At 46.8% G+C, this 22,475-nt stretch overlaps 1 protein-coding gene across 1 annotated transcript; it reads left to right on the forward strand.

Moving 5' to 3' along the window:
* The first annotated feature begins 1,106 nt into the window (after nt 1–1,106).
* On the forward strand, nt 1,107–22,300 carry pcsk5a (proprotein convertase subtilisin/kexin type 5a). Its single transcript, XM_033990050.2, has 38 exons — nt 1,107–1,188; nt 10,265–10,356; nt 10,870–10,974; nt 11,548–11,709; nt 11,826–11,969; nt 12,196–12,254; nt 12,469–12,554; nt 12,645–12,817; nt 12,910–13,116; nt 13,190–13,290; nt 13,371–13,474; nt 13,565–13,685; nt 13,882–14,070; nt 14,240–14,373; nt 14,461–14,577; nt 14,660–14,762; nt 14,861–15,051; nt 15,385–15,469; nt 15,715–15,818; nt 15,941–16,079; nt 16,266–16,381; nt 16,589–16,691; nt 16,874–17,007; nt 17,101–17,301; nt 17,445–17,513; nt 17,637–17,679; nt 17,836–17,978; nt 18,071–18,271; nt 18,616–18,699; nt 18,782–18,980; nt 19,068–19,282; nt 19,356–19,598; nt 20,053–20,292; nt 20,362–20,539; nt 20,747–20,964; nt 21,083–21,183; nt 21,334–21,532; nt 21,647–22,300. The coding sequence occupies exons 1-38, from the start codon at nt 1,107–1,109 to the stop codon at nt 22,126–22,128; spliced, it is 5,667 nt and encodes a 1,888-aa protein (XP_033845941.2). The 3' UTR covers nt 22,129–22,300.
* The last annotated feature ends 175 nt before the right edge of the window (nt 22,301–22,475 follow it).

Consider the following 22,475-nt stretch of genomic DNA (forward strand, 5'->3'; position numbering starts at 1 on the left):
AGGTGAGGCCGACTATATCTAGCTGGTAACGCTCAACCTCCCGCACAAGCTCAGGCTCCTTCCCCCCCAGCGAGGTGACATTCCATGTCCCCAGAGCTAGTCTCCATGTCCGGAGATCCGGTCGTCGAGGTCCCCGCCTTCGACTGCTGCCCGGATCTCTCCGCACCCGCGGATTATTTTTATTTTTTATTATTTATTTTTTTTATATATAGCAGCATAAGGGATCAATGGTCGTAATGTTATGGCTCATTTGTGTATAGATCAATTCTAACAAGAAAATGCAAAACTTAAAATCTATCAACAAACAGATAAACGCATAAAGTAAAAACAAACACACAAAAAAACATATTTCAAAGGTAATTTCTATAAATGAAAGAAAATACAGACATACAGACTACCATTCACAGCCACACAGTATCACTTTACACTGACTTCTCGTCCAGGCTCATACACAGGTGCAAAAAGCTTTAACATGGAAATAGTAAAAGAAAATTTCAAATCGATCAACGGGACAAAAAGTTGTAGCTGTGAAGATGTTTGATTGGGGGGAACCTGGCCCGATGTGGTCGAAGTAGGAGGTAGACTCAGAAAAATTCCTGAATTATCAAAATTTATTTCAATCACTGTGGTAATACGTGGGAAAAATAATACATATTTACAAAAAAATAACTGCTAAACCTAAGCAAAAAGCAATAGAAATGAAGAAACTAAGGAAACTCTCCACGTGCACCTTGATGGTCTCTCCAAAAGACGGCTCATCCACGTCGCTTCTTCAGTTCTGGTCAGATTACTGCTGGACACTGTCTTATATCTGTCTGAAGGGAGGAGCTAACTACAGTGACACTAACACACCTGTTTGTTTACACTTTCTGTTTGTTTGCTTGGTCCACTGAGCTACAGTAAGTGTGAACTGTGCCTGAGTCATACTTCATAATCGTCTTCACTCCTATAACTTTCAGTCCAGTTGACAGCTTTGCATTTGTCTTTAACTCTGTCTCATATTTGGACGACTGAGGGACTACACAGATGTCTTTATCATGGAAAAAGCTGGTGCTGTGTCAGTCTCTCACTTTTGTTAAATGAGCATCAGTCCACACAAGTCCGTAATGAGCTCTGAAAGATGTGACGCCAGCGGAGAAGCATTAAACGCAGCTGAAGAATCTCTTCAAAGAACTGTGAAGGGTCAAAGTAAGCACACGCAATTCAGAGCAACACTGCAACAACTGCTGGAAAAATCAAGGAGAAAAAATAACAGTGTCTGCAGGCATCAACAAGCGTAATGCATAATGGGCTTGACAAACAACCGAGAGTGGCCACGAATGCTGACAACAAGCCCAACAACACCTCAAATATATGACATTAAATGGAGCCAGTCAGTTTCCTGCAAGTTCTGTTACTGTAATTAGAAAAATACACTAGAAAATGATGAGTTTGAAGCCTAAATGTGCCTAACATGGTCCTAACTTCATCATGCAAGGCAATAAACAAACTTAAAATAGAATAGAAAGCAGAATAGAAAGCATTTATTAGCATTAAATCAAAAGCAGGCAACTAAATTTGTCATCTGCTCTAGAATTTCCCCCTACACATTCATCCATTCAACAGGGAGAAAGTGCATTAAAGTTGTATTAAAAGCACTTGTCTCTCTTTTCCGAGTGTCATACGAGTCTCATTAGTGACTGAATAAAAAGATGAGCCCCTTGATTGTAGACGGGGGATACAAGATCCACACAACGCGAGGATATTTCTATTTACTCAAACACACACTGCAGCCGTGTATACAGCGAGCAGGACATTGGGAACAGTAAATAATGAATTCAGATGTGCTCATTTGCAAGCGACCTGTCAGGCTTTAACTCTGATGGCTGCAGATTGGTTTAATAAAATATGAGTTAATTTGTCCCAAGCCGATACCGTGAGGAGCGGCCAGAGAAATGTAAATACAGACTGACATATAGACTATATAAACCTGCATTCTGTACGCAAAGAGGGAAGGGATCTGAAGCAGGGTACATACTTTATATTAAAACTTAAAATGCGTTAGTGTTCAGTGCAGTAATTCTGTTTTTTTTTATGTTATGGCTCATTTGTGTATAGGACTACTGATAAATTAATTTTAGTAAGAAAATGCATAACTTAAAATCTGTCAACAAATAGGTAAAGGCATAAAGTAAAAAAAAAAATAATAAAAATACATAATAATAATAATAATAATAATAATAATAATAATAATAATAATAATAATAATAATAATAATAATAATAATAATAATGACAATAATAATAATAATAATAATAATAATAATAATAATAATAATAATAATAATAATAATGCACAGCCTACCATTCATGACCGCACAGTATAATTATTTTTTTTTTTAAGTTATTCTGGCTTCTCTTTCTTTTTTAGCATGAAAATAGTAAAAGAAACTTTCAAATCTGTCAATGGGACAAAAAGTTGTAGTGTAGTTGTAGTTGTAGTTGCTGCTCATCCACATACTTCACATTAAAACTTAAACTGCGTTAGCTTTCAGTACAGTGATCCTGTTTTTTAAGAAGTACTTTTGAATTTTTTTTGTACACCATTTTCCTTCTATTTGAGTTCTCGCTGTGTTTAAGTTTATTACTTGGACCAGTACTTTTACTTATTGTATTTTGGAGTAACTGTACTCTTGACATTAGTGGAAGAAGTACTCAGTTCTGTTACTTAAGTACAAGTACAGATACTGGAGCAAAAAATACCCAAGTGAAAGTAAAAGTATCACATGAAAAAAGTATTAAAGTACTTGTTTTAAAATGTACTGAAAGAGTAAAAAGTAAAAGTATTCCACACAGATTTTGACGTCTTCTAATGTAGTGGTTTTGATGAAGATTTGAGCTAAATTTTGTTCAGCAGAAACAACTGAATAGATTTTTTTTTCTGTTTTTATTTGCTCAAATTGTGAACATGTTAAAAATAAACCCTCGACCTTTTCAGCAGGTCTCAGACTACTTTTACTTTTCAGCCCAGTTCAGAAATATAGTGGAGTAGAAAGTACAGATACTGCTCTCAAATATAATGAAGTAAAAGTAAAAATATCCACTTAAGTAAAGCACAGATACCTAACATTTCTACTTAAGTGCAGTACTTTTACTTCGTTATGTTCCACCACTGATTCTTGAGTACATATTCTGGCTCAGTAATGAAGAGTCTTTTTTACCAGTTCTTCCTCTAGCATGAAAGATCCTAATAATAATTTGTCCAGACCCTTGTGCTCAAAGACAGATGGACTCAGTCATTTCAGAAAATGTCACAGCATGTTCCAGTGACAGTGTCATGATGTCAGTTTCCCTGTCCTCCCGTGCTCTCTCCCCCTCCCCTACCTGTGTGTCTGGAGCTGGGTGGAGTGCCTGACTCCTCCCGTGCACACCTGGGGTGCATCAGCCTAATCACCACCACCTGCTGCTGAGTACAAGAAGGCTTGGCAGTCTACACTCGGTGCCAGACCGTCCGCGTGTAAAACGTGAATGTTTCTTGCTAAGCTTTGTTATATGGTACTTTCCGGCAAATGCTCATTTGGATTTATGCACCCTCCAGATTCCTGCCTCTACTCGCCCAGCTCCTGCCGCCACGTTCCAGTCCCGGTATCGCTTCCAGCTCGTCTTGTCTCCTGCTCGTCTCGTCTCCTGCTCGTCTCGTCTCCTGCTCGTCTCGTCTCCTGCTCGTCTCGTCTCCTGTCCGGTCCTGGTCTCTGGTTTGTCACCCGCTCCCCGCTCTGGTCTTCGTCTGATCCGCCTGCCCTGGTACCGCACCTGCTTCTATCCCCGTCCTGGTCCTGTCCTGCCCGCCTCTACCTGCACCGCACCCGCCTGACCCGTCTCCCGCTCCCCGGTTCCTGTACCTGCTCTTGTGACCTGTTTAAAGACTGCATTTTCACCGCTGTAAATAAACACTGTTAAAACTGCTCTGGTCTGCATCCTTTGGTCCTATCCGCACCGTTACGACAGAACGGTCTGGCCACTATGGACCAAGCAGGCTCAGATCCGGACCAGATGCGCCGCCTCACGCACTCTCACCCCGAGGCGGTGCTGGGTCAGCATGAACAATCCATTCGGACTCTATTGGAGCTAAATCAGACATTGTCCCAGCAGGTGGCACAGCTTAACCACCAGGTGGCCGCGCTCCTCGTCACCCCGCCTGCTGCAGCCGGAGCGCCGCCACGCCTCCCGGAGCCGAGAGGCACGGATCCGGAGCCGTATGCTGGACAACCTCACCTCTGTCGCGGATTCCTGTTCCAGTGCGAGTTCATGTTCCAGCAATGCCCTTCTCGTTTCAGCTCGGGGGCCACCAAGATCCGATATATATGTGGATTACTCCGGGGCAGAGCTCTCCAGTGGGCAGAGGCGCGCCTAATGAAGACGTCTGTGGATAGCCTGGATTTTAATGAATTTGTGTCCACGTTTAAGCTGGTGTTTGACCACCCGCACTACCAGGACAATGCTGCCTCCCGGTTATTGACTCTCAGCCAGGGCTCCAGGACGGTAGCGGATTATTCCATTGAATTCTGGACACATGCGGCGGAGCTGGACTGGACGGACAGCGCGCTGCGGGCTGTGTTTGTGCGGGGCCTGAACGAGACTTTGAAAGATGAATTGGTTTCCCGGGACGAACCCCCCGACCTGCGGACCCTCATCTCCCTCACTCACCGTATAGACAACCGCCTACGGGCTCGTCGCCGAGAGAGACGCCGGTCACCGGTCCCGCCGGAGCCACGCGCTGCCCCGCCCCCGCCGGATGAGCCCATGCAACTCGACAGGACCCTTGTGTCGGCCGAGGAGCGTCAACGGAGGCGTCGTCTGGCCGGGGCTTGCCTCTACTGCGGTGAGCGCGGACATTATGTGGTCACTTGCCCAGTTCGGCCAAAAGGGGGGGCCCACCAGTAGCACTGGGAGTACTGGTGGGCGAGCAACACATCCTGGACTCTTCTAATAGACTGCGGCTCAGCGCCACCCTGTGCGTTCGCACAGAGACCTTATGCGTTTCCGCCCTTATCGACTCCGGGGCTGAGAGGGACTTTATTGATGCCCAAGTCGCGGAGCAGCTCGGGGTCTACCTGGAGCCCCTCGAACGCCCCTTAAATGCCCAGGGGCTCAATGGACGTTTTCTGGGGCACATCACTCACATCACAGAACCTGTCACCGTGATTCTGTCCGGCAACCACCAAGAGAACCGTCAGTTTCATGTCCTGTCCTCCTCCGCTTCTCCTCTGGTCCTTGGTTACCCCTGGCTACGCGCCCACAACCCTGTTTTCGATTGGGCCAGGGGCGGAGTTTCGGGCTGGAGTCCCGATTGCCACGCCAAGTGCCTTCGGTCCGCCCTCCCTCCGGCCGGGAGGTCCGTTCCTGTCGCTGATCCGTCCCCAGACACCCCCAATCTGTCCTCGGTGCCTGCTGAATATCACGACCTGGGGGAGGTTTTTAGCAAGAGCAAGGCCCTCTCTTTACCGCCCCACCGTCCATATGACTGCGCCATTGACCTCCTGCCGGGTGCCCCACTACCATCTAGCAGGCTATATAACCTGTCTAAACCTGAACGCGAGTCAATGGAGGACTATATCCGTGGGTCCCTGGCTGCCGGAATCATCCGCCCGTCCACTTCACCCGTGGGAGCGGGGTTCTTCTTTGTGGCTAAGAAGGACAAATCCCTGCGGCCTTGCATTGATTACCGGGGTCTGAACAATATAACTGTAAAGAATAAATACCCGCTTCCCTTACTGGACTCGGCATTTACGCCCCTCCACGGTGCGACCATCTTCTCAAAGTTGGATTTGCGGAATGCGTACCACCTGGTGCGCATCAGGGAGGGAGACGAATGGAAGACGGCCTTCAAGACACCCCTGGGACATTTCGAATACTTGGTTATGCCCTTCGGTCTCACCAACGCCCCTGCCGTATTCCAAGCCCTCATCAACGATGTGCTCCGTGATTTCCTTAACCGATTCGTCTTTGTTTACTTGGATGACATCTTGATTTTCTCGCGGTCCCCCCAGGAGCATCATCAGCACGTTCGCCAGGTTCTCCAGCGCCTCCTCGAGAATAAACTGTTCGTGAAAGCTGAGAAATGCGAGTTTCACGCAGAGGAGGTCAGCTTTTTGGGCTTCATTGTGGGGCGGGGCCAAGTAAGAGCTGACCCTGAAAAGATCCAGGCTGTCACTGAGTGGCCCGTTCCTACCAGCCGGAGACAGCTCCAGAGATTTATCGGCTTTGCCAATTTTTATAGACGTTTCATCCGGGATTTTAGTAGGGTTATCTCGCCCTTAACTAAACTCACCTCTCCTGCTTTGCCGTTTGCCTGGTCTCCTGAGGCGCAGACAGCCTTCGAGAAGCTTAAGAGACTATTTACCTCCGCTCCCATCCTGCACCAGCCCGACCCTTCACGGCAATTCATCGTGGAGGTCGACGCCTCCGACTCGGGAGTGGGGGCCGTGCTTTCGCAGAGGTTCGACCCCCACAACCGCCTCTGTCCCTGCGCCTTCTTTTCCCGGCGATTGTCCTCGGCCGAGGTCAATTATGACGTGGGGGATCGGGAGCTCCTTGCCGTAAAGCTGGCCTTGGAGGAGTGGCGCCACTGGCTCGAAGGGGCGGAGCAACCATTCATCGTCTGGACCGACCATAAAAACTTGGAGTACATCCAGTCCGCCAGGCGCCTCAATCCCCGTCAAGCTCGTTGGTCCCTCTTCTTCAGCCGCTTCAACTTTCTCCTCACCTACCGCCCCGGATCTCGGAACGTCAAACCCGATGCCCTCTCCCGCCAGTTCGCCCTGGAGGATAGCCCGGTCACCGCAGAAACAATTATTCCCTCCTCGTGTGTGGTGGCCGCGGTCCATTGGGATATCGAGGACACCGTCCGAGAGGCCCAGACCAACGACCCCGACCCAGGTAACGGCCCTCCAGGTAAACTGTTTGTTCCCGATTCTGTCCGGTCTCAGGTGCTCCAGTGGGTCCATGCCTCCCGTTTCGCCTGCCATCCTGGTGCCGGTCGCTCTCTCTCCCTCCTCAGGAGACGCTTCTGGTGGCCCACGATGGACACAGACACCCGGGCTTATGTCGCCGCCTGCCAGGTATGTGCTCGGGCCAAGGCCTCCCACTCACCCCCTTCTGGTCTCTTGCATCCTCTCCCAGTTCCTCGTCGCCCTTGGTCCCACATCGCCTTGGACTTCGTGACGGGCCTTCCCCCTTCCCAGGGGAACACGGTGGTTCTCACCATTGTGGACCGCTTCTCCAAGGCCGCCCATTTCGTTGCCCTGCCTAAGCTCCCCACAGCCAAAGAAACTGCCGACCAGCTGACCAGTCATGTCTTCCGACTCCACGGCATCCCGGTGGACATCGTGTCCGACAGAGGGACCCAATTCACCTCTCAGGTATGGCGGTCTTTCTGCGACGGTTTGGGGGCCACGGTTAGCCTCACGTCCGGGTTCCATCCACAATCTAATGGGCAGACGGAGCGGGCCAACCAAGACCTGGAGTCGGCCCTACGGTGCACAGCCTCCGCCAACCCCGCGACCTGGAGTACTCACCTGCCCTGGATAGAGTATGCTCACAACTCCCTCGTGAGTTCCGCCACTGGTATGTCCCCCTTCGAGGCATCGCTGGGATATCAACCCCCTCTCTTTCCCACGGAGGAGAGGGACCTCGCCGTCCCGTCTGTTCAGCGCCATCTCCAGCGCTGTCGCCGGATCTGGAAGAAGGCCAGGGCGGCCCTTCTTCGGGCTGGAGCGCGCACTAAGGCGACGGCCGATCGCCACCGTGTCCCGGCGCCCGTATACCAACCTGGCCAGATGGTTTGGCTCTCCGCCAAGACGGTCCCGCTGAAGACGGACTCCCGTAAGCTGTCCCCCCGATTCCTGGGACCGTTTAAGATCATGAGGATCATAAATCCATCGGCGGTGCGCCTCCAGTTACCCCCGTCTCTCCGGATTCATCCGACCTTTCACGTCTCCCAGGTTAAACCAGTCCGGACCAGCGACCTGTGCCCTCCGGCCGATCCCCCACCGCCCGCCCGAGTCATTGACGGCCACCCGGCGTTCACCGTCCGCCGCCTGATTGACGTTCGTCGCCGTGGTAGGGGCCTCCAGTACCTCGTCGATTGGGAGGGTTACGGTCCGGAGGAGCGATCCTGGGTGCCCAGGGCACGCATTCTGGACCCCGACATGGTGAGAGACTTCCACCGCGCTCATCCTGACAAGCCTGGGGGTCCACCAGGAGGTGGACCTTAGGGGGGGGGTACTGTCATGATGTCAGTTTCCCTGTCCTCCCGTGCTCTCTCCCCCTCCCCTACCTGTGTGTCTGGAGCTGGGTGGAGTGCCTGACTCCTCCCGTGCACACCTGGGGTGCATCAGCCTAATCACCACCACCTGCTGCTGAGTACAAGAAGGCTTGGCAGTCTACACTCGGTGCCAGACCGTCCGCGTGTAAAACGTGAATGTTTCTTGCTAAGCTTTGTTATATGGTACTTTCCGGCAAATGCTCATTTGGATTTATGCACCCTCCAGATTCCTGCCTCTACTCGCCCAGCTCCTGCCGCCACGTTCCAGTCCCGGTATCGCTTCCAGCTCGTCTTGTCTCCTGCTCGTCTCGTCTCCTGCTCGTCTCGTCTCCTGCTCGTCTCGTCTCCTGCTCGTCTCGTCTCCTGTCCGGTCCTGGTCTCTGGTTTGTCACCCGCTCCCCGCTCTGGTCTTCGTCTGATCCGCCTGCCCTGGTACCGCACCTGCTTCTATCCCCGTCCTGGTCCTGTCCTGCCCGCCTCTACCTGCACCGCACCCGCCTGACCCGTCTCCCGCTCCCCGGTTCCTGTACCTGCTCTTGTGACCTGTTTAAAGACTGCATTTTCACCGCTGTAAATAAACACTGTTAAAACTGCTCTGGTCTGCATCCTTTGGTCCTATCCGCACCGTTACGACAGACAGAGGCTATTCTCACTGCGAGCTGCGACCAGAGACGACGCCACAGTCAAATCTCCAGGGAAAAACTGCATGGAAATATATCAAAATGTATACGTCACCTTTGACAACAAAAAAGGACGAATTTGAGTTTTATTAATATCCCCTTGTGGATGAAGTCATGACGCACACACGATACATTCTACGCAACATAAAAACAAACAAAAAACCTTATTATGTTGACTTATTTTTCCCAAATCAACAGGTAAATAAACAAACTACAGGAGTTTACGTTACACTGCAAACATCATCACCGTGACATGTGATGTGTCAGACTCCGACACCGCCGTGAGAATTTACAAAACTGTGAGAGGCAGAGAAGAAAGAAGAGAAGAAAGAGAAGATGGCTGCCGCGCCTGGGGGCAGAGAGCACACACAAGAAGACGTTTTAACAATTATTCTCAGGTGGAGGTGTGAGTGAGAGGAATAGCTTTCTGAACATCAAAGCCGCCTCTCGGAAGACATGTTAGATCACTTCAAAGTCCTTAGACTGCAGCCAAGAGACGCTTTCCTATTGTTTTATATGCCCAGAATGGTTTAAGGGCTATTGTTTTATATGGCGGTGTGTCGTAAGGGCTACTGAGTCAATAAAAAAAAACAAGTATCCATTACACCAGCACCAGGTCTTCTGTAATGTGCATAACCATGTGCAACAATCAAAAAGCAAATCTCAAATGTGGAATTACACAGGGCAATAACAGCGATGCTCAGGTCCTGGGAGCTTTGTGCAGGATCTTTGCTGTTTCTAGTACTGGATTGAGATGTCTGATGTTTTTCCTGGGATCTGCTGTACCCACTCCTCCATTTTCTTTTTACATTTTTGACTTTAGGACCTGTGTTTTAATGCACGACCAGGTGGATATGTCATGGCAGTGCTGTCTTGGCCGATAGTTTACAGGTTCTGCAGCTCGAGGAATAGTAAAACTTCGTGAGACAACTGAAATATCACTTCTATACGTGTAAAAAATACAGCTTTGGAAATGTTTCGTCCCCACTGAAGCTTGCTGCGTCGTCACACTCGCCCAAACACTGATCCGCGGCTTCCATATTGAGGTGGTCATTCGATATCCTTTGACTCCCGCATAAGAGACCTGCCGGCACTGCTCCTCATGCCATCGCTTTATAAGGACTTTGGAACTTTGGGAACTTCACGAGAAGCTGCTGCCGGACACAAATGAATAAAAACCTTTGAGGAAAAACGACGGAGTGTCCGAAGAAGGCTCCGGTCCGGGACGATGCTTTTACTTGTGTTAATTGGCTTCTTTTTGCACTATTGTCGCGCGGCAGTCTTCACAAATGAATGGGCCATAAAAATCATCGGGGACCAGAGGATTGTCAGTGAGATTGCGGAGAAATATGGGTTTTCGAATATGGGACAGGTAGGTTCTGCTCCTGGGACCACACCTAACACCTAACACCAAACGCACACGCTGCTTCTGGTCTTATTTTATTATGTTTATTTAAGTCTAATGACGTCGTCTGAGTCTGAATAACCCACTTTGACTTCCCATCGTTACATATTAGAAAGTGCAGGTTGCTAGAAAGGTTCATGCAAAAAGTAGGCCAGTGTTTAGGTTTTGATTCTACTTTTATTAAATGCAGCCTACTTTGAGATTCCGCACATGTCATAGCTTTGTTAAACTTATAGGTCTTATACATGACATCATCGGACAGGTGTACGCATAAAACCACAGACTTTGGCCACCTCGGGAGTGGCCTGCGCCGGGGTCAGGTTGCCCCGTCTAAAAACCACCACAGGTATAAGGTAGCCGTCTCTGTGAAAGACACCAGGGCCACATTCATAATTCAAAGGTCTTTAGTACAGTCACAGAGCAATGACGAGCGCCAACATGTCCTAAAATTTAACTCAACCGATGTCTGTGTGTCGTCAGGTCGGAGAATTGACGAGTTATTACAGTTTCTGGCACAATGAGACGGCAAAACGATCCAGCATGTCTAATGATGGACTCACGTTTATCGTCTCCAAGGAGGCCGAGGTAAAGTAACCTGATAAAAGGAGAACGGGAAGACTTGGCTGCATTATTAATCTACTTTGTGTCCCCACATTCCCAATTAATGGCACACGAGCGCACAAACAGTCAATACACGTGACCTGCATCTTAACCTTGACACTTTGAAAAGTCATATTAGGAGTTCCGTACTGTTGACACTTTGATGAAACGCCTCATACGTCCCAGATACAGTAGTTTCAGTGTCTGACGGACTTGCTTGGAGATAAATGGTGTGAAAATGGCTGGTTTTGGTGCCTTCGGATCCATTTAGTTCTATTTTTCTTGATTTGTTTTTGACATTTATCTTTAACTCAGCGTTTATTCATTGCAGAGTCACATTACAGTGGCAAAAACATTCTTATGTAGCCACAGCTGCCCTGAGACGGAGTGGGCACGCACATACTCACCTAGATGTTAACAGTGCCACAAACACTAAAAAGGCAAAGCTAAACTAAGTCTTGTGAAGAACAACAACCACAGGACCTGGAGGAGCACCGATCTACCTCTCATCATGTGACTAACTCTCTTACCACACATCAAATTCTCCTTTTCTCTCAGGTGGAATGGCTCCAGCAACAGATTGTTCAGAAAAGGGTAAATAGGGTCTCCGGGGTCAGGCAAATCTACTCCACAAAACACTTCTCCGCTTTCCATCTTCCTTCAAACCAGACAACGCCTCTACAGTTTGACAACCCAAAGTGGAGCAGCCTGTGGTTCATTGTAAGTCTGATTTTTTTCCCTTTTAAAAAATCAAGAATGAAGGAACTCGGACCGACAGAACCTAAAATAGAGAGTTATTCTTATCTAACACGGATGTCTTGCTTTTTGCTTCACAGCGTTGCAGCGACAGGGCCACAGGCTGTCGCTCTCATATGAACATTGCAGGAGCGTGGAAACGAGGCTACACTGGGAAGGGTGTTGTAGTGTCTGTTGTAGATGACGGCATAGAGGGAGCGCATTTGGATCTCAAGTCAAATTATGTAAGTGCCCTGAGAGAGGACTTTTCTACCAAGAAGGAGAGCATTAATCATAGAAAATTTGGCAGTGCAGGGTTTGCAGTATAACAAAAGTCTGGACTAAGAGAATAAGCATTAAACATCCCATTTATTATTGTCAAAAAGACCAGGTGGCTTTTGTGATTTGTCTTATAGAAATAAATTGCCGCTGATGTCTCATTTTATGGTTTTATTTGTTCCTTTTGCTTAGGATCCCCTCGCCAGCTTTGATCCAAACAGACCCAAACAAACAAATCACATCTCTATGAAGTAGGTTTTGAAATTTATATCTACCTGTTCTGCAGTTTCCTTTGCCTTTCCATCTATAATTAATGCATGCTTTCCTTTCCATTTGGTAATTACATGTGATATAGATATGCAAATTCTCTATTCTGTCTCCTCAATGTCTCGATGTAACAGAAATAGCCCATCTTTTCGCTCATACATATGCATCTAACCTTACGTTCTCCATCTTTCTCTAAAGCCATGGGACTCAATGCGCCGGGATCGTTGCTGCTGCAAACAGCTCTCACTGCACAGTCGGAGTCTCTTTTCGTGCGAGAATAGGAGGTGTGCTGTGCGGCAGTATTAAAAATAAAACAAAACGTCGTGGTAAAGGACGTGTGAAGGTTGTGACATGTCTGCTGCTTTTCTTTGCAGGCATCAATATGTTAAGTGGAGATGTGACAGACGTTGTGGAAGCGCAGTCACTGAGCTTCAAACCGCACTACATAGATATTTACTTGTGCACCTGGGGACCTGAAGATGATGGCGTCACGGTGGGGGGACCGGGGCCTTTGGCAAAAATGGCGCTGGAATATGGCATCAAAACAGTGAGAGGAGCCTTTGTGGACATATTTAGCATCGACATGTTCTTGTTATTCCATTTTGAGTTGTCTCCTTCATATAGACTTTACATTTTTAGGGTCGACAGGGTAGAGGCTCAATATTTGTTTGGGCTTCGGGGAATGGAGGACACTCAGGTGACCACTGTTCCTGTGACGGTTATAGCAACAGCATCTACACCGTGTCCATAAGCCCGACTCTTTGGAGCGGGGCCAGGCCTGGATTTCACGAGCGATGCCCTTCTACTTTGGCCACGGCCTACTCCGGCGGCGAAGGCAAACCCATGGTGCGAACTGAAAACATAAAACATGCACTAATGGCTCTCGTTCTATAATGTTCTTCTACTTGACTGTTCCTAGATGACTGCTGGCGATCATCAGACGTGTGTTAAGGCACGTCCATCCTCTTCACTGTCTGCGTCTGTCGCGGCGGGTGTCATCGCTCTCACTTTAGAGGCCAAGTATGTCACCATCAAACACAACTGTGCATTACATCACGACAAAATGGCATAAATAAATATATATTGTGTTCTTTCGGCAGTCCATTGTTAACCTGGAGAGACATCCAGCACATTATTGTCCGCACATCAAAGACTGAGCATCTTGAAGCACCTGATTGGACAATAAACGGAGCGGGATACAGAGGTTCTCCAACATGCAACTGCATACTTTACTGAATTTAATGCAAGTGTGATTGTTGTGTGTCATTTTAACATTTACTGTACGATACCTCAGTGAGTCATCTGTATGGTTTTGGGCTGATGGATGCAGAGGACATGGTCAAAGAGGCTGAACGTTGGAAACAAGTCCCTTCGCAGCACATGTGTGTAGAAGAAGCTCCAGTGCAGAAAATCAGGTAACATACAACAACAAATGAGCCACGCTTTGGGCTTCCCTGATCCTTCCTCCTCCGTTTATCACACTTTATCTATTTCTGTCTTGGCGCTGCTTTATGTTCACACTTGCGCTGTTGTTTTTTTTATATTTTTGTTTTTGCTGGTCTGTGTTTGCGATTGTTTTTCATTCTGTTTGCTTTGTTTGCGTGTTGACAGGACTATTTACCCCGGCTCTGTGGTGACATCTGTGTACGAGACGGCAGGGTGTGCTGGCAACCCTCTGCAGCACGTGGCTTATGTGGAGCATGTCATTGTCCGTGTTACCATCACTCACAGCCATCGAGGCAGCCTCTTCATCAGACTCCTGTCCCCCTCTGGCACCGTGTCAGAGCTTCTCGCGCACAGGTAGACAACAGGGGGCTCTCAAGAACATTATCGCTTAGACTGAGCTTTATGTCTTCAGATTTTGTGTTATAAAAATGCACTAATAGTTGCATCATCCTCTCTGTGTGCAAAATACACATAGATACCTAAAAATGAATACTTATTTTAGTGTTTATAATTTTTTATTCAGGCCACTAGACAACTCCAGTGAGGGCTTTCAGAATTGGGAGTTTATGACAACTCACAGCTGGGGGGAGCCTGCAACAGGAAAATGGACCCTAAAAATAAATATTTCATCAAAGTCACACAACATTGCTGAACTAGGTTTGCTTCATCCCTTCAGCATATTTCTACTTGTATTAATAGACAGTAGCTGTTTGAAACTAACTGTGGTATGTGTGGTACTTGTAGGGGCTTTAATAAAATGGTCTCTGGTGATTTATGGCACAGCAGAGCGTCCATATGTGCCTCAAAAGAGTGTGCGTTCAGCGGAGCCAGTTGATAATGATGTTTTGGAAGAGTATAATGGTGAGTTATGTTCATGATTTTGGTGCTTTGGGATGATTCCCTAAATGTCAATTATAAGAATAGATGTTTGTGTCTTTATCAGGACCCTGTGACGCAGAATGCACCAGTGATGGTTGTGAGGGACCCGGCCCACAGCAGTGTGTCGCATGTTTACACCTTTTTCTCAAATTCAAAAATGGCACAAGGTTAGTCTCAATTCTGATGTAATTATAACTAACTGACCCCTGCCTGAGGAAATACAGACATGTCCCAAAGATGTCAGACATAATTTGTGCTTCTCCAGGTTGTGTGTATCCGAGTGCCCAAAGGGATTATGGGGTGACCGTCGTCGTTGCAAGAGGTGCTATGCGACCTGTGAAAGCTGCACTGGGAGTCGAAGTGACCAGTGCACAACTTGCCAATCCGGGCATCACTTAACTGAGGGCACCAACACCTGCACCACCATCTGTGGAGAAGGCTATTACCTCGATCATGGTCGTATTTTGTTTGATCAGTTCTGTCTGCATGTTTGTGTGTTATGAACTGCAGTAGAAACGCTCTTTGTTTGAACTGTAGACTTCCAGCCCAAATACACTCTTCAAGGACAAACCTGTCGTTGTTTTCTCAGTTTAAATCTGACAATTGTAAAAGATCTCATAGATTTATTTCTGAATATGTGGATAAAACTAACAACGTCTGTAAAACAGGAGCACTATTCTAATGTGAAGTATGTGACGTGAATGGACTGTTGGCTGATGAAACAACAGTTGAAGGCCGTGTGAGTGAGAGTGATTCATCAGACTGATGTGTGTTCTCATTTCCTCACAGATTCAAATATGTGCAGGAAGTGCAGTGACAACTGCCTCAAGTGCACAACCTTCAGCATTTGCACAGAATGCAAAGAAGACACAAGGTAAACACAATAACATGATGCATTTGATATATTTAATTATTTGAAAACAGTGCTTCTTTTGTGTTATTTTTTATTATCATTTATGTGCAACACAATTACAAACATGTAATAGTGCTTAACTTTTTTATGGTTTAATCTGTAAAGAAGAAAAACTACATCGATCACAAGCTTTTTCTATGGCCCAGACTTAAGGAGTCATTGTTCAGTGATTGTCTATGTCACCTTTCTCTCCGTTTCGCCATCAGTCTGCAGGGAAATCAGTGTTTGCGGAGCTGCCCAGCAGGATTCTACCACGACAAACAGGAAAGCATATGCAAGCCCTGTCACAAAGCATGTGCTACTTGTGCAGGTGGGTGTCTAAAGTCCAACTGTGTTATAAAAACACAGTTATAAAACATTTTGCTTTGATGGTTATTGTTGGTTGTGTGAACATGTGAAATGACTTTAAAATGATGTGTCTTTTGACTACAGGCCCAGGGGTTGAGTCTTGCAAACGCTGTGCAGAAGGATATTTAATGGAGGAGTGGAGGTGTGTGCACTCCTGCAGCGCCGGCTTCTATGCCACAGAGCCAAACCCAGAGATAACTTATGGGCAGAGGATATGTAGGAGGTGAGCACTGGTGTGTGTTCAGGTGTGGGTGGTTTGTTTATCTGCTGATTGCAGCCCTTGGCCTTGGCTCCATTGCCTGCGTTCATGCTTGTTTTGATGCTGGAGTTTGCTGTTGGGTGGATGGGAGGAGTTTTAATCCCTTTATGAACTTCTGGTCTTTTTGGGTTTGTGTGCTCTGTTCCTCAGGTGTGACGCCAGCTGTTCGGCCTGTGCGGGACCGGGGCCGGAGAACTGCAGCAGATGTTCCAGTGGTCACAGCCATCAGGGCGGAGTGTGTGTGCTCAACACAGAGTGTGAAGAGGGTCAGTCAACCTGCACCTTTTACGACATACTGAGTTTAGAAATACAGCAAACTCTCAGAGGAGATTAAAAATATGTGATTCTTTAAGATGATTATTGTAACCACAAGGTTAGGCTGGTTAAAACAATTACTATTGTTATTATTATATCATTAAAAAGCTTAATTTGTTTCATGTTTCAAGTCCTAATCATTCTTATTTGTTTATTAGGCGAGTATCCCGACAGTACTGGGAAATGTCATGCGTGTGATGCTACATGTCTGAAGTGCACAGGACCTCAGAGTAGCGACTGCATCAGCTGTGACTTTTCACGGTGAGTTGGACTGATTCAGAATCTGAACAGAGTGTCCCAGTGTAATCCATATTTTACTGTATTTGAAAAGAAATGGACAAAATGTAAAGTTGTGAAAATGTACATAAAAATGTAAATGAACGATACCATTAAAAGTTGTGCTGTGGTAGCGAAGACAGTATTTTGTGTTGTTTTTGTGACAGATCTCTGGATGAAGGTCACTGTGTGCTGGACTGTGCAAAAGGAAAGTACGAGTCAGGAGGACAGTGTCACCTGTGTGACCACACCTGTGCCTCCTGTTCAGACACAGGCTCTAACTGCACCAGCTGTGACACAGGTGAGGAGAAAAGCATGTGCTCACAGTGTGTTGGCATTGATAAAGTGTCTGTTTAAAGCAGTTTGAACAGAACTTAATTTGACTTTTCTATAGACAAGTTTGGGATGGATCGCTACTTGTTCATGAGCCAGTGTGTGGATGTCTGCCCTGAGTCTTTTTACCACACCAAAGAGAAGAGCTGTGATCCATGTTCTGACCATTGCCGTCTGTGCTCTAGCCCCACCCACTGCCTCAAGTGTAACTCCTCCTACTATGTTTCTGATGGACTGTGCAACAAGCTGGAGTGTGGAGAAGGTAATCAATATGTTACTTTTGAGTTATTTTCTTGCTGTTATGTGACAAAAACATCAGAGTGACCTTAAAAACATTGCCTTCCACCTGCCCCAACTATCCCATACTCACACAGTCTTGTCTTTTTCATACTTGTGTTTTCTCAGGGGAGGTGGAGGATCCAGATTACGAGGACTGCATGGCCTGCGAAGAAGGCTGCAAAAAGTGTGTCTTATGTAAGTCCCCGCTCTTTAACCTTCAGAAAGTTATGAGCTTCAAATCATCCTCCTACCTTGCTGCTTGATTTAATATTGTTGTTCCAGTCTGATGAAGAGCTTGTTTTTGTCTGCGTTTAACAGATAACCCTAGGCATTGCCTGTCCTGCATAGAGGGTTTTTACAAGTAAGACCGTGTGCCCTCTGAGTGATCCCCTCAGAACTCACTGCACCTCTTACTTTTTTTTATTTCTATCTTTGAAGAAACTGTGTGAGAGTCTGTGTGTTTTGGATGTGTCTGGGAAAGAAATGCATGTTTCAGTGTTCCGGCATCTGTTATCAGTTTTCAGGATGGTTGCTTCAAAAACTGCCCGGCAAAGACGTACAGCGTGGAAGAGGAGATGACTTGTATCCCATGCGATGAGAAATGTGTGAGCTGTGACGAACACGAGTGCTACTGGTGTGAAACTGACCTGTTCTTATCAGGTAAAGCCGCTGCCGAAGGTCAGACTGCACCACGGTACAAATGCAATTCCTACATCGAAATTTAAAAGGCGTTCTTACCTTTTTTTTTTCAGAGGGTACATGTGTTGAAGTGTGCCCTGATGGTTTCTATGGAGACGAGGACTCAAATGACTGCGAGGAGTGCCATTCAGACTGTGTGAGCTGCAGTGGGCCAGAGGAAGATGACTGTACATCCTGTGAGGAGGGAAAGACACTGGAAAATGGCCTGTGTGTGTTTGAACATGAAGCCTGCCCCGTGAAGACCTATCGTAGCGGTAAGAACTATATTTATGTCTTCTGCTAATCCCACTGTCTGACCATAATGAAGCAGGGATTTGGGCACTTTCACTGGCGCAGCGAGAAATCATTGAAGGTAATTGGTCTGCGTGACACTTCCACTGTCAATCATTTAGTTCCTCCAAAGAATTATTTTGAAACTTTAAACAAGAACATCTTAATTATAGACTGGGAAGTGCAATAGTGCCGGGTGGTATTCCTAGAGGCCTTCACATTTTGACTTAACAGCACAACTTCCTCAATGTTCATGTTAATTTGCTGATGACTCCATGATGATGAAAGTACTTTAGAAGAAGATAATGATGTATGCTCTTATTTTCAGATGATGGGGCATGTGAGGACTGCCACTCGTCCTGTGAGGCCTGCTCTGGAGATGCGAAAAATCAGTGTACAAAATGTGCAAAAGGTACTGTGATATTTTGAATACAACGCTGTGTTCCTGTTTTGTCGTACGCTCTCATAAACTTACAAATCTTTCCTCGTGTCAGGTCGTTTTCTCAGCCCACAGCAGACGTGCGTGTTGAAGTGTCCCGGGGGATACTTTGCAAATCGGTTAACCAGTGTTTGTGAGGAGTGTCCCTTTGGCTGTTTGACATGTATGGACGCGCAGCACTGCACACGCTGCAAGACTACCCACAGTGCTCCTTTATACCTGCAGAACGGCCACTGTGTCGAACAATGTGTCAGGTCAATAATCAACAAAACATCCAACTGCATTTTCTTTTACTGGAACGTTTAATCCATATCTATTAATATTTGAATTCCTTCTCACAGGGGTTATCCTGCGGGGTTAGTGTGTCGAAGTTGTGAGACTGGCTGTGCTTCCTGTGTGACAAACAGCACCCACTGTCTAAGCTGTGATGCTCCTCTTCTTCTGCACAAGCACCTCTGCGTGGAGGACTGTCCCGCCGGTCACGCAGTCCGAGATGGAGAGTGTCACCGCTGTCCACCTGCTTGTGCCGAGTGTAATCCCCTCGGACAGTGCATTGGTACTGTAAATATTTTAATCTCTTTTCATTATAAGTCCTTGTAACTTAGTATCAACGTGTTATCTTTGCACAGAATGCGAAGAGTATAATTTTCTACACGAGGGCCTGTGTGTGGAAGACTGTCCCGAGAGGTTCTTTGATGATACGGAGCAAAGGGAGTGTTCACGTTGCCACTCTGATTGTAGACTGTGCGACGGACCAAACAACAATGACTGTGATAGCTGCGTGGACCCTCAGGCCACTCTGCACAACGGGGCGTGCCTAACATCCTGCCCCTCACACACCTATCGGGACGACATCTCAGGAGACTGTAAAGGTGCGACACAAAAATAACTGTTTATGTTTCATTTTGGCAGTATTATTTGACATTTCTCATGCATTTCAAAATCCTCACCTTGTTCACTGCAGCAAATCAAAAACACATTCACTGAAGCTACTTTTCATGTTCATACATTCTCTTAGACTAGAACTTAAGCCGTCTGCACCAAAAATAACACTCTATCTGACAGCTGTCAAACCTCACAAACTGATGCGCAGACTGTTCCCCAGAGAAATACACGCTGCCCTGCAATGCTAACCAAAAGCAACTGAGTTTAAGTTGCATATAATGTAAGCACATGTTAGAAGTAAAACAGCAAAATGTTTCAGTGAAGCATAAACGTAGCTTTTTCAATGTCCAAGAAGTTACAGATATTTTCACCAGATAATCTATGTTATACTCAGACTAATTGCCACTTGACAGTTTTATCCCTTTTGACTTTTTCAAACAGACTGTGATGCCTCTTGCCTCACTTGCTCCGGGCCGTACAGTGACTCTTGTACCAGCTGCAGAGATGGCCACAGACTGGAGGGCCACGGTCACTGTGCTCCAATGACCCACTCAAAGTGCACAGTTCACCAGTATGTGGACCACAGCGGGGAATGCCATCAGTGTCATAAATACTGCCACAGGTGCTCTGGTCCCGATACAAATCACTGCCTGACCTGCAACCAGGGTCATCTCCTGCTCAGTAAGTCCAAACCTGAAAACCACTGCACTTTCCGCGTCTGAGTCTTACCTCGATAATGTATCTCTGCAGATGGTACCTGTTTGGATCGGTGCCCGGTTGGCTACTACCAGGACGAGATGGGGATAAAATGCGAACCTTGTCATCCCTCCTGTGAGTCCTGTGTGGGAAAACACAGCCACGAGTGTCTTTCCTGCAAATCCAGTCTTTTCCGAGAGTCCAAAGAGTGTGTGGAGACCTGTCAGCACGGGTACGTCAACCCTCACACTGTTTTGTCTTGTCTGCACATCTTGTTTTGAGTGGTCGCAAACATTTTGACCTTGAAAACAGCCTTTTAGAAATACTGTAATAAGTCTTGATGTGCTGTGGTTGATCAGGTTCAAGTGTTAAAATCCAGGGGAGTATAGATACTACAGTACATAATTACAAACTACTACATCTACCTCTAATACAATAGACACTATGGAAACCTGGCCTCCATGATGTGTGAGAGATGTGACCCCAGTTGCGGTGAGTGTCTTGGAGCAGGAGAGGACGGCTGCCTGAGCTGTACCGCGGGCTTACTTTATTTACGCAAAGCCGGACGATGTCTTCCTGTGTGTCCCGAGGGATACTACCATGACGCTGTGCACGGGACCTGCGAGCTTTGTCATCCCACCTGCAAAGCTTGTTCAGGTTTGTAAAAGATAAAAAATTAAGCGATTTGGTGACAAACTATAATACAAAGCACACATAATAACACAAATATGGTTATGTGTTGCAATAATTGATGATGATTTGTGTTTGTTTTTAGCAAAAGAGTCACATTCATGTCAGTCTTGCCATGCTGGATACAGATTGTCAGATGGGGTGTGTGAATCCATGTGCTACAGGGGCCAGTATCCTGTAATAGAGGTAAAGCTAATCATATTTTGTACACAATTTAGTTACAATTGTGTCCATCTATGCAACAAAAAATGATTTAAAAAGTTGTGTTGAAAACTTGAAGAAGCAGCAGGTTTTTATTTCAGCGTCGGACACAGTAGCCTCATTTGTTCTCATTAGGCCCTGGAGCTGGCTTGTGAAGACTGCGACGCTTCCTGTCTGGAGTGCTGGGGCCAGGGCCCAACCAGCTGCACCTCGTGTCCTCCTCAGGCCATGCTCGAACCCGGGGGGCGCTGTCTCCTTTGTTGTAGCCATGACGACGAGGATGGGGCAGATAATAAAGGGCAGCAGGATTGTTGTAATTGCACCGAGTCTCGAGGTATGAAGAAAAACTGTTTGGGTGATTGGTTTATGTTACGTGCAGGGCAAAGTTAATGTACATTTTTGTTTATTTTTGCTTCAACTTTATAATATGTTGCATTTCTTGTCCTAGGAGAGTGCGTTCTCAGCACAAACTTGCCATTCAAAAACGATGAAGGAGAGGAGGAGCGAGGGAACTTGGCCGTGTTCATCACCGCCTGTATTCTGCTGGTGATCGTTCTGGTGGCTATAGTCTTCCTCATCAGGCACTCCCGGTCGAAAGGCGCAGCCCGGGACACCCCCATCCGTGGCTATGAGAAGCTGGGCTCGGGCGGATTCGGAGGCGGGAGCGGCAGACACGGCTACAGCCCAGCCTCCTCCGCCTCTTACAGCGGACACGCGGGACACTCATCCAGCGGCCGCTTCCAGGAGTCCCAAATGGTGGACTTCAGCGACCGACGCTTGGGGAGTAAGAACGACGACGACGACGACGATGAGGACATAGTGTACATGGGCCAGGATGGCACCGTGTACAGGAAGTTCAAATATGGACAGCTGGGCGATGACAACGACGATGAGCTGGAGTACGATGATGAGAGCTACACTTTTAGATGAAATAGGAGGATAAGTCATATTTCTTTCCATGCGTTTTATCTGTTTCTGGCCCGAGGGAAAGGCCTCTTTATCCCTCAGTGAATATGAATCTACTAAATGAGGCATGAAAGGCTATTTATATTCTGTGGTAACTGTATACTGGAGAGTACACCTCACAGTATGTATTAACCCCAGAGTACTATTTGCAGTATGACGGTGAAGTTCAGACATGTTGAAATTGTACTTTTTTCTTAAAATCACAATAATATTTACTACAAATATTAAACCATGTTAGACCAACTGTGTATAAAGTTTGACCTGTCACGGTTGGTCCAAATGATTTTTACTCTGCAGCTGCAATAAAACAG

Source organism: Periophthalmus magnuspinnatus, chromosome 23, assembly GCF_009829125.3.
Source record: "Periophthalmus magnuspinnatus isolate fPerMag1 chromosome 23, fPerMag1.2.pri, whole genome shotgun sequence".
NCBI lineage: Eukaryota > Metazoa > Chordata > Actinopteri > Gobiiformes > Gobiidae > Periophthalmus > Periophthalmus magnuspinnatus.